General features: G+C 32.3%; 1 protein-coding gene across 1 annotated transcript in view; it reads left to right on the forward strand.

Annotated features, from left to right (window-relative positions):
* Positions 1-1108: 1108 nt before the first annotated feature.
* Positions 1109-13342, forward strand: part of CCDC141 (coiled-coil domain containing 141) — an 80985-nt gene continuing 68751 nt past the window's right edge. Inside the window, 2 exon segments of the mRNA XM_082763261.1 lie at positions 1109-1307; positions 2873-2995. Of these exon segments, the coding sequence (XP_082619387.1) occupies positions 1206-1307; positions 2873-2995 (225 nt within the window). The 5' untranslated portion in view covers positions 1109-1205.

Here is a 13342-nt window from a genome sequence, read left to right on the forward strand (position 1 = left end):
AGACAGTGAACAAGCAAGCAAAGAAAAAGAAAAGATCTTGACATATCAGTTCAAATTCCCTGTAACTAAGTTTCTTCCAGTCCAAAATATTTTATATTTTTCTTCCATATCTTGGTTTCACTGCAGGTGTCTGTTCTAGTCTCCAATTAGCAAATTTAATTTAGATAAAAATTTGTGTGTTACTTTTAAGCAAATGAAGCAAGCAGATACTTTGAGGAGAGTTACACATGTAGTTTGTTCGGTGGAATTGTGTTGCCTGAGTGACCTGCAAACCTAAACACTGATTATGCCTTCTCAGCTGTTCTGTGGAAGGAAACCTAGCAGCTGCTGTCTCATACTGTAGGCTACCTGTGGCATGCTCAGTGCTTCTGGTGATACAGTTGATATGTCAAACCAATACCATTAATACTATTAATTTCTTACACTGAGTTAAAAGTTTAAATGGATTGCAACCTTTAAACAAGCTCTTCCTAATGCTGATTTAGAACAAAATCAAAACTATAGAAACAATTTATGATTCAATTGAAAAGCAGATATAACAACATTAGGAAGGAATAAAACACATCTTAAGAATTCATATGGTGAGCTTAGATTCCTTCTTTGGTTGTTACAGTCACTATATATTTTAAAACTTTAGCTTAAAATTTCATGTCTGTTTTAGTTCAGCATCTGACTTATTATAAAGGTTTAAATGCTCTGAGTCAGTGGAAGAATTATGTTAAACAGATGTATTCAGTAATTAGCAAACAAGATTTTTTTTTTTTAACCTGTAGAATGTGAAAATTTAGATTGTATAGTTGCATGCTTTGAAATCTCAGAAAACCATATTTGTCTGTAGACCCTCAGTAGTAAAATTGTTTCTAGCTCTTTTAATTTAAGAAACTTTTTTTCTTTGGTTAGTCAGTGCCAGATGAGGTTCATGGTTGCTGCACTTGACACTTCAGATGGTGACAAAAAAGAACAGACAGCTTAATGCTACCAAACTAGGGGTGTGTCAAATCTCTCTCTCAAGAATGATAAACTCAATGGAGTTGTCTATTTTTAACCTCCTGTTCTTTCCTTTTGGCAGAGTAATCAGTGTTAGCTGAGCTCTTTCACTGAATGAATCCAAGAAGCCCTGTTTGTTGCTTTCTGAAATGAGCAGTGGACCTTGTAAGAGCATTTCCAAGACTGCTTTAATGTATGAAGTCCCATTTTGAAACACAATGTCAAATGAAGCCAGTTCGGGGCAGAAGCTTTCTACAACAACTGTCAGTTCGGTTGCTGTTCATGCCGGGAATGCCAGTATCGTTATAGCTGTACTTAAGGTAAGGCAGCAACTGCTAGCACTTTGTTAAATATTCTGCACAAATGAATAGTTAGTACAAAATGACAAGGCAAGGTAATTTAGTTAATATCTGATAGAGATTCCTTGGACATAAACACTGTTTCTATCCCCATTTTTTATTTTTAAATAGAATAAATCATTTGCCCAAAATATGTAGGCTCCTAGAGGCAAGTAATTCCTTTTTTTTTTTTTTCATTTAAAAAGTAAGAGTGCCTTGAAAATGTGTTTATAAACATGTATTACTTCTTGAGGAGACTCAACTACAATAGTTGTAATTTTTAAGTAAGGCTGCTTGTTATGTAAAATTATTGCTACCAACTCTGTTAATGCAGATTGCATTTATCTGTTTTGGAGTGCTTGCTGGAAATAACTACTCATTATCAATTATAGTACTTTTTTATTTTTGAAAACTGTGAATTCATATTCACCCGTGTACTTACAGAAGTCCTGATGTGTGTACATAATTTTACTTATGAGAACCTAAAGGCCTGTTTATGAGCTGGAATCTGTACCTTCATCTCACACAAAATTTTGGTACATGGCATAAAGCAAACCTGGAGTTCTATGTACTGCATCCAAGCTGAAGTTTTTTGGCAGTTTAATTATTCATTTTCCAGGCAACTTGGAAAGCACCCTAGCCTCAGCCACTGGAGTTTGTCTATAGTGCAGAATAAGGTGATAATGTGTTAAGGCTGTCACCAAATTCTGGTGATTATTCAGTATGGGGTTACTTCAGTTGTGCCAGTGGCAATGTTCCATCTTCAGTTCTGACCCCTTCTGGGAGACTCCATCTGCTGTCACAGGGCAGTGATTTTGTTTCAAAGATGCTTAAGTGTAGGATGAAGACACTAATTTTTCCTTTGAGTGCTGTGGGTTCCTTGTGTCCTAGCTTTCAGTAGCAACACTGCTTCATTCCTGGTCACCATCCTCTATGACTTGTATTTCTCAGACTGTAGCAGTTCTGCAGCACAGGGAGGAAAGAATTAGTTATGCTTTGGGTTGCTGTCATGCATCCTTTCTTTGTATATCCTCCAGGACAATGTGAGAGATAGCTGTTTGGGTTCCTATTCCAACAGCTATTAATTGTCCCTGCTGCTTTGTGGAATCTCTGTATATAGATTTGTGTAATCTCTGTATTCAGGTATGTTGGATTTGTGTGCTAGAAATAAAATGTGGTATTAGAGTTACTATATCTGCAGAAAAATATTTGTTCCTTCCCAGTCTGAGTTTCCTTAACTGCACGGTCTTCAGCTGAAAGCGGAGATGAGTTGGTGGTAAGTTTTTGATTCATTGTGATAATCCTACTCTTCATAGGCAAAAGCAAAATCCCATCAGAGACTGGATAACTGGAGTCCATCATTTTGATAGCTGCTTCAAATAAAGCTAGGTTTATATTGTAACCTCTGTCTTTGTTCTACAACTGAGGACGTATATGTGTCCCTGTGATCCTCTTACAGAAAGTATGTGTGAACTGAGAGTCTGTGTGAGTAAATAAATAAAGAAAATCCTGTGTTTTCTGAAGCCCGTAATTTTAATTTATTACAGTGTGGAAAATGGGTGAAGCTTCAGCTGGCTGAATCAACACCAAATTTATTAGAAATTGGCAGCAATCAAGATGAAACTAAAAAACTACTACAAGATCACGAACTCCTCCTAACTAAACTTAAGGTAAGATCTGATAAGGCAACACAAAAGTATATTGAATCGTTATGTTTCAGATTCAGTTGACATAGTTGCTCGGGCCTCCTGTTGTGATGTGTTTGTTAGGTAACTCCACATAGAAAAAATATTTCAACAGTTGTCAGTATAGTAGATTGATCTTAGGTCTCTGCATTGAAAAAAATATGATCAATGATAATTAATATTCTGACAACAGAAGTAAAGGTGCACTGTTTTTTCTGCTTTATGCATTACTGTCAAGTGAAAAATTCCTGCAGTCTTCAGTAACTGCTAAATATAAAATAATGTCATTATTATTGCTCCAACAGTGTGAAAAGTTTGGTTGTGTTTGCAACTTACTAGAAATTAATCAAGCTCTTCACAAGTGTGAAGTGGATATTCCAGGCACATTTTTATTGAATATTAATTGCTGTAAATTATGGTAAGAATGGTACTGTAACATTGAGTATTGCTTGTCTTGAGATAGGAAAATTTTAGCTAAGTAACAGAACTGAAATTAAATTTTAACAGTCTTGAGAGCAGGATATAACAATTACATTTGGACACAGTGACATGCTTGCATGAAAAAGCTGATGTATCTTAAATATGAATGCTTGATATGGAGAAGAATTTAAGTCTTACAAGAAGGAAATACATTTTCCTGATTTAAAAAGGCAGATTGCTTTTATATGTGTAGACAAATTCATTTAAATTCTTAGAGCTATGCACAGTAAATTATCTGTAGACAGATAAATTCCTCTAAAATTTTTGATCTGTGTGCAGTGATTTATCTAACTGGGTTCTATCTATTTTATTTATTAACTTATTTATTGGGATTAGATAAAAAAATCAGAGCTGACTGAGCAAACATGATCTGGATAGGTGTTCACTTGATTTAATATTAGTGACCACAGTCACATCTAAAACATATGTAAGGTAATTTAATATGGTATACAGAGAATGTAATATAATATAGTGTATAGTATAGAATTTGAACAACATGAATAGCATTAAAAAACAAAGAGTGGTTCTGCTGTCTTTACTTGTGGAAGTGCCTCATCTTTATTGCCATCAGTGTTAGACTTGGGCATTTTTGGAACAAAATGCTGTATCCTGTTTGAACAATTCAGAATTAGCTGAGGTCTTTACACACCAACAACATGAAGCTGAATATTGTCTTCTAATACTCAAAAATTGTAAAATGTGGAAAAAGAAAATATAATTCAATAAAAATCTTTAAAAGAAAAACAGATGTTCAAATAACATTTTACTGATGAGTCAAACCTTAAAACTTTATATATTCATATTAAATATTGTTTGCTGAGGGGAAAAACTACTGTAAATATTGTTCTAAGAGATCTTGTGGTGTTACTGAAACTTATAAGGACATGAACAATGACAGTAAACAATAGAATCCTCCCTCTGGACTTCAACTTGAAATTACTGTATTATAGAAAACAGAAAACTTTTTTTTTTTTTTTTCCCTAAAGTATGTTTTGATTGGTCCCTAGATGCATCCCCAAGTTATACTTTTTTTCTATTTTGTTTTTTAATCTTTAAACTAAAGTTAAGTTTTGGATGTTTCTTTTCATTACAATTTGCTTAAATACTGAGAATCAAATAATTCAAAAGCATTTCATGCTCTCTGATGCTAATTTGGATGTTTGACTAGTATAATCTTTCTATTCCAGTTAGTTTAGATGCATGGAGCCTTAAGTTCATTTTTAATTTAGCAGCACTTACTTTTCCTACTCACATCAAGAAGTAGGATAATAAAAAAAATCACAGATATTTTAGTTAATATTAATGAAAATACTAACATTTTTCACTCCCATTTTTGAATCCTTATGACTGGCTGTTTGAACCCAGATGACCCATCTTTATAAGGGTTTGAAAAGCATGGTAGATTGGATCAGAAAGGGTATTGTGCATAAACTGTTAAAGAATCCTAATTGGTAAAAACCTAATAAACACAACAAAACAACAACAACAAAAACTCGTGATTTCATATTTTATACCTGTTATCCTATCAAAATTCAGGATTGATTATTGAACATTCTACAAAAAGATTAAACGTAAAATGAGTGTTTTTCTCAGTAATTTAAGAGCTGCAGTAAAACAAAAGTACAATGTCATTATAATTCTTACTGACTGTGCATTATCAGAGATAATTCTTTCTGTCTTACAATAATCTGTTAACTCTTGCCAGTACTTATTGAGCCATGAGTTACTAAATCCACTCATCAAAAGTTTCATAAGAATGATTCTTAGTCTTAGAAGTATTGACAACTTTTTCCCCTGAACATTTGTTCATGATTTATGCATAAGTTATGTGAAGAAGGATAAAGAGGTCTTCAAAATCTATGAACATAAAGTTTTGATTTATGAAAGGATAAAAAAGAATTTAGAAATGTTAGTAGGAAAGAGGTTAAAAAGATGACACAAAATTGCAGTTGTCAGATGACACATTTTGATGTAGTCCAGTAATTCTGTTTGGTCTTTTACCTTTAGTGAGAAACACAATTTTATGAAACTTAACAATAAAGAATTATGCATAAACAAGGCTTTAGCTGCAATCTTATCCAATGTAGCTTTTAATGCTTTCCTTTGGACTACAAGTTGTTACAGTAATTCACTGTCTTGTTCCAGCTGACTCTATCAATGTGGTCTACAGCAGTTTGTAACTTTTGCTCTTAATTAAATCTTGTAATTCGGAATGTGTTATAAATAGTCTAAAAAAGATAAAGTTAAGGTCTTGTGCTCAGGTACAGCTAGCCTTACTACATTTTCATATAGTAAATCATAAATATCTTGTTAGAACAGCATGTTTATGAAAATGGAAGGTTTCCAAGAAATAACTCATGAATATCTTCCAAAAAGTTTTAGTTAAAAATAGTAAATTTATTGCACTTACTATTATATTGATTATGATTAGAATTGCATAAAATATTAAACTTAATTGAATATGAAAAGTTGGTAGGGAATTTATTAGCTTCTTTGCTTTTTATGATCCTTAAACTTTTTAAAAATATATTAGAAAGTTACAGTATAGCAAGAGTGGAAAAAAGTTTTTTCTACCGTACTTCATTAAAAAGAAGGATGCAATCCTATTTTTGAATTCTGGAGCTGGAAATAGTTTACAGTGTAAACTATGTTAAAAAAAAAATATATATATATATATATATATAAAAATGGTGTAATTAAAAATGTCTCCACTTAGATCCTCAGGAAATAGTTGCAATTCTATAAGTTGTGCAATTTTTCAGTCACTGGAATTTAAAGTACAACACTGAGTCATCTTTGATTTTTTTTTTTCTTTCAGTTTCTCTTTTATGTTGTATTAAAAAAGATTGTGAAATGATCTGGATTTTGATCATTCTTGTGATTTTTAGTTTTATTAGTCTCATCCAAATATACAAGTATTGGAAGCTATAATCAAAATATTCTGTCCAAATTCTTTTGTGAGCTTTAAAAGTTGAGCTTTTGCAGGTATAAGGAAGGACAAAATTTGGCATGGTAGTCTGTAATCAGTTTATAGTAAGCCTGATGGTACAGGAAAAGGAATATAATCCAGCTTGCCATTACAGGGAACTGTTATTGACTCAGCAATGCCAACATGTTAAATAAATAAGAAAATAAGTAACCAATTCGACATACAGGCATAGAGAATGGGGTACATTGAACTATGTTAGGAGAAGATCTGATGACTGAGAAGTAATTTCTGGAAAATTTATTTTCTGCTTTTGATTATCAGAATTATTGCTATAAAAATTGTGTGTGCCTTAGGATATTAGGAATTAAAAAACACCATATATACAAAATAGTATACTTTGGGAGAAAGTACTCAGCTACACTCATTACTGATTTAAACTTCTTCCATTTAATTTGGGAGTGGAAACACTCTACTTTTCATAAAAAGTAAAATAAAACTTTTCAAAAGGTCCACATTTCAAATGCTTATGGATTAGGAAAGACATATATTGCTAATAATGTGAAAGAAAAAATGCTGAGCAGGAAATATGTACATGGTCTTTACAGTATCTACTTAAAATTTCTTCATGTTCTACAGATCTCATTTTACTTGTGTGATGAGGATGTCCTTTAGAGTGGAATTATTCTGTTCTGCTAAATTGTCATATTGACTAGTAGTGTCCCAGAAGGTTAATGAAACTTGTTTAGCCACAGACATCTAAAAGATAAACTATAGTTCAGTTGCCTTATTTTGTTCATTGATGCCTAATTGATCAGGAAAACCTATATATACTCATCCTTTTCCCTTCTTTTTAGACAAACTTTTTTTGTGTGTGTGTGTGTGGACATAAATTTACTGTTTGTATGTGTTAAAGAACTGAAATAAAATGTCTCTTATGAACAAGGTTAAGAATAATCATAAATGTTCTTAGATTTGGAACCAGAGCCTTTTCTTTGTGATTTGACCATTCAGTATTGTCATCTAATACATTCTGATTTAAAACTGGTATGTTCTATTGTTTTTTGGTAAATTAGACCATATCAGAAAAAGCAGTTTTGTAGGAAACATCAACTTCTGTATACCTCATTTTTGACAGTTTCAAAAATGTGAGCAGAATCAACCCCCCAAAAGCTTGGGAGACCAAAATTCTGGGGGTAAAATAATATCGATTACAATCCATATACCTACTTTTTTTCCATTCTCCATAATTCAGTTGTTTCTAACAGAAGCTCTACCGGGAGCTTCTCAGCTGTCTCAGTGGATGCCGTCTCAGTGTTTAAATCTCTCAATACTAATATTTTCTGGATCATTAAAAAAGTGTGTGCACATGTATTGCCATGCTTTTGGCTATGACAATGTTAAAATCCCCAATAAAACAAACAGCAGCATTCTTGATTTGTCTCCAAAGTTCTGTTTTTTATTATGAAGCAGACTTGCAGAAGTGCTACAAAACAGAAACAAATCAATTCTATAAACTTTAGCATCATCTCAGGGAGGAGGTTAGTTTACAACACAGCGAATATTGTAACTTAAAATTTGCAGTAAGAATCTGAAGCTAGGCTTCTTTATATGATTTTGACCTTTTGTACTATCTGATGCATTAAAAGGACTGCCTGAAATTACTGTTTCTAGGACGCAGGCACCTGATTTTTGTGACCCAGGTGTTGTAATCTTAACACAGGATGAAAATTCAAGGACCTATGTTTTATTTGAGTTCACCTTCACTTCTGAGATCCTAATTATACTATAACTAATATTACCTATTGTTCGCATTGGCATAAACTACTGCAAATTGTAATTTCATTGTTGTTAGTTTGTTTGTTTTTTGTTTGTTATACCTTAGATTGGATCAAGAACTGAGTTAGGAGCTGCTACCTGTTTAAAAATAAATATCAGGTAGTATTTAAGGGCAAAGCATATTTTATGATAATCCTGTTGCACAGATGAATGGCTTCAGGAAACAAAAGGTAAATGTTTAACTGACATACAATTTTAGATTTTTTGAGATGCAAAGCAGTAAGGAATTTTAAGAAGAATGGGAGTAGTCCTACTTAAATTCTAACTGTACCTGACTGCAAACACTGCCATTCAGTGACTAATTTCAAATTACATGCCATGCTTACATTACCAAAGCATACATTCATATCTGATATTAGCAGCCTCCTGGCGTAGGCCAAAGTGTCAGGAACACTGTTAAATCCCTTTTATTTAGGAAATTTTAGTAATCCAAATTGTTGGTAATGCCTGGAGGCCCCAGTCATAACATAACTGAACCTGTGGGATTGAGTCACTTTTTTTTTTTTCACTGGTTAAACAAATAAAAAGATATTTTCATGCAATGGAAACTTGTATTCATTTTTTAAATAATTTGAGCCATTTTTTAACATAAACTGGGTTATGTTCTTTTTGTAGTGAGATGGGTAGAACAAAGTTTCACAAATGTCTGCCACTCATGAATAGTAAGAGTGAAAACACAGAATTTGACCTATTTTTAACTTATTTTCTATTGTTCTGTTTGTTTAAGTTGTATGGTACGTTAATTATGATTCTGTGGTATGCTACGTCTGCATTCTTAATTTTAGCTAGACGTGGAATATAAACTTATTCTAATAATAATAATAATTCATCAATAACATTAATAATAATTAATTCAAATAATATTTAATTTATAATAATATTATTAATGGTTTCAATGATATATAGTATATGAGGTGTTAATAAATTATAATCATATAATACATTATAATATATATAATATATATATGAAGAGAACAATATTATTAATAATATTAATTATTCATAATAATAGTAAACTTTATACTGAAATAAAGTGACTCCATCATGCTTTAGTACTGCAGTAACTAAACAATTGCTAAATTATACATATTATCCATTACTGTTACACCTTGTATTGCAGTACAGAAAACACAAAGACTGCAAAGCATTTAGTGTTGACTTCCAAAGCACTCAGAAATGAAAAAAGTAGTTTTAATCCTGTGCTCCATCAGTCTACAGGGTCCTCCAGCCTCTGAAGCCCATTCATACTCCTCATGCTAGAGCTCCTCAGCAAAGTATACTGTAATGTTGGGTTTTTCCTTCCTCTTCCTTTTAGAAATGATCTACTGTTTGTTTCAGTTGAAACTCTTCAGAAAAAAGAAAAAAAAAAAAAAAAAAAAAAAAAGCTTGGCTCAGACAGATCCTGCTACATGAAATTTGATTCTGAACACTTTCTTTGGTAAATTCACAAGCAACAAGAGTCTTAAAATGACAGTGTCATAATTACAAGCATTACAGTCTGTCTTAGGACTCCATGACCATAAAGCTTCAGACTGCTTAAACACCATGACATTGAACTTTTCTTTAAATGAACATACCAACAGAAAAGTTCTACAGAGCTCTCTTCTGTTGTAAATTTATTGGCCTTCTAAATCAATCTTACTCTAACTTGTCCTCATAAATACTGTCTTTTCCTTTAGTTTTGCCCTGAGGTCAACAGCTCCATGCATCTTTTTGGATTGCAACATACTCTATGCTATCCACTCTAGGTCCCTGGGATGTTAAAGGCATATCTAGAATCTAGTCCTTATTTTAATCAGGAGTTTGCCAGTTTCTGACAGTACTTCAAGCTCCATAATAATTAGTTATCTTGCTCTGTCTGCTCTGCTTCCCAATCAAGAAGCTTTCTCAATGCACAAGTAAGGGTGTTCTGAAATGTTCACTCAGGAAGGCAGAATTTTGCATCCCTCCAGAGAGGGACAATTTTCTCATTTCTTCAAAAAAATACAAAAGCTGTACTATCTTATCCATCACAGCTTGCATAAAAAAAAAAATGTTAACACAAATTTTTAGACCTTCATCTATTTCCTTGTATTTCCTTGGTATGATATCAGGCTAAATGGAATGCCCTGAGAATGAGAGGGGTGAGTGCTGTGTGGCTGCACAACTGCTGCATTTTGTGACAATGGTCATGTATACCACAAGCCTGGGTTTGTGGTAAATCTTAATCAGAACATTGTTTCTTTCAAGCAACCAGTGTTCCTTTATAGTATGGTGAATACAACAGTGTGGAAATGGAGAGGAAAAATAGCACTTCACAATTAAATTGAATTTGCCCTGTAGTTTTTAAAACAATGTTTTTCTGATGTGGTTTTATTGAGAACAGCAGAAGCTGCATGTTTGTACAAACTCCATTTTGATTACATGCCAGGCATTGCTTATATTGGCGAGCTTCGTGCCAGCTCATCTGAGTTCAGAGAAACAGTTCTATTTTGGGGGCTTTAAAGTGCAAGATCACAAAAGGAAAAAAATAGTATACGAAGTGAAAAATACTCTGGATGTGTTCATATCCCATAATTGTTAATCTGAGAAATAACAACATAATGTAATCAGAGCTGTGTTTCTTTTCTTTCCCCCAACATTAATTGTTAAAAAAAAAAACAAAAAAAAAAACAAAAAAAAACTTTTCCAGGAAACAAAATCTTCACAGATTTGTTTCATTGAAACAATAAGTATATCGAAATGTATGGTTTTGATTTTTCTTTCTGTTATTTTAGAGATAGAAAACCAAACCAGAAAACTAAAACATCTGATTCAAAAATAATTTAAATAAATTTAAGGTTTCATAAGGCTCTGTAAAGTTAAATCAATTAAAACAACAAAAAATACCTCCCCCAAACAAACAAAAATAAAACAACTCCATCAAAATTCAGGTTACTGTGAAATATTTTGCTTTCCATGAGTCAATTTTTTGAATGGAAAAAAATCTGGAAATTGGGGAAAAAAAAAAAAAGTTAAAGTGGTTTAACTGATATTACTTGAGTGTGGAAAAAACTCTTGTGATTAAATTCAGTTTAGAGTCATAGCTACTCCTGATGAAGGAAATTCAGATCCCGGGTCTCCAATAGTTGTAAGTCTGATGGGAGAAGGTCTGATGTCAAGTCTGATGTCCTTCCTAAAGGACATCACCTTTCCAAGGATGTGTGGAAATGTTCTGAATTTCCTCAGCAGGGACTAACAGTATGTTTTTTCTATGGCCCAGACACAATAAAATGTTGCCTTTTTTCCTGTTTTTTTCAAAATAGCCTGTCAAAAGGCACCATAAATTCCATCTGCCTGTTGCTGTTTTGCCTTTTTTTTTCTTTTTTTTTTTTTTGGTGCAGGTTCTAGTCTGAAAATTTTCAATAAAATTAATAAACCTAATGAACAGAGCAGATCACAATGCTTCAAGGCATTAGATTATTCTAGCTTCTGTAGATAAAAGTGGAAAAGCAGGAGCTGATTTCCTTCCACTGTAAGGGTCAATGCAAATATTGGGAGGTAGAGGAAGAAGTGAATTTTCATATGTTTCTAATCACTGTTAATTGGCTATGTTCTGTAAAATAAAAATACTACTTGTAAGGCTGAAAAAAGCATGTACGGACCATAAAGCTATACATACAAACTGATTTTTCAGCTATCATGATCAAATTCTAAATCATACATTTCTGTAAATAGTCACAGTAACTATGATGGGATTAAAAAAAAAAAAAAAAGTATTTTTATTCATCAATTGATTTAGCTCACATAAGCAATACTAAATTGAAAGTATTTGTTGATATAGCATTTGTTGCTCGGTTTGAGAGATTCACAGACTATCCTCCTAACAAATGCTACCACATTTGTGCTGGAAAAATGATTATTTGTGTGGATTCTACTACAGCAGTTTATATCTGAAAAAGAGATGCCCAGGAGCAACCGTCCATGGGTTATCCAAATGACTCTGCCATTGCTGTTTTAACAGTGTTCTGGAGTTGCCGGTATAGGAATGGAGTGCTTCATTCTGCCTGCTCATCCAACCCTCGATGCTTTTTTAATCTAGCATGAAGTTCTGCTGTCTCAAGAAAAACAGAAATGAACAATCTATGTTTTTGGTTAGGAAGGTGAAGATGCGATTCATTGCACAACTTCTATTATTATTATTATTATTATTATTATTATTATTATTATTATTATTATTATTATTCAGAACATTTTTGGCTTGGGAAAAACTGTTGGATATTTTTAAAGAGCTATTTAAGTTAAACTCTGAGTGAATTGAACATTAGAAGACTTAACTGTAGGCCATTTTACCTGCAAAATGTATTGTTCCTCCTTACCCCACACTCATTGCTGTACTGTCTTTGACAGTTTTCAAATATTTCTTAAACATGCTATACAAAGGTTAAAGCAAAGCACTTCCTTGGCCCCAGAGCCAAGTAAACATTTTTCTTCACTTCTCTTCTCTTAATAATATATATTGTCTGAAAAACATTTTGTCTGCTGTGCAGGGAGCATGGAGCTGGCAACACCTGCCATATAACTCTATTTCACACACTATTTTTTTAAGACTAAATTTAATTTTAGTTTATGAAATAAAATTCAAATTGTACTGAAAGTATAAAGAGATCCAATTACCCTTTATTATATGTTATATACCCTTTATTATATATTATATACTTAAATATGGGATTTGGCATTTGGGGGATATTTATATATATATATATAATTCATTATATATATTATTATATATTTATTATTTTAAATATTTGTATATATTTTTATATATACTATATATTATTTTATATATTATATATATTGCATACTTAAATATGGGATCTGGTGGATTTGATCTTTTTCTATACTATGAGGCTATTAGGAAAGGGATTCAGCAGAACAAAAAGAGCTAGTTTTACTGAGACATTAGAAAACAGTATTTTCCCTTCCTGGTATTCAGAAAATAAAATGGAATGTTTGTATTTTTCTCTAAAACACTGGGTTTTTATTAGGTGCTCTTTATCATGGGTTTTTCACTAAACATTAAGTGTATTTAATTTCATTAGTGTAATTCGAGCTGCTGCTAATAATGA

Source organism: Aythya marila (genome assembly GCF_965140915.1).
Source record: "Aythya marila genome assembly, chromosome: 6".
NCBI lineage: Eukaryota > Metazoa > Chordata > Aves > Anseriformes > Anatidae > Aythya > Aythya marila.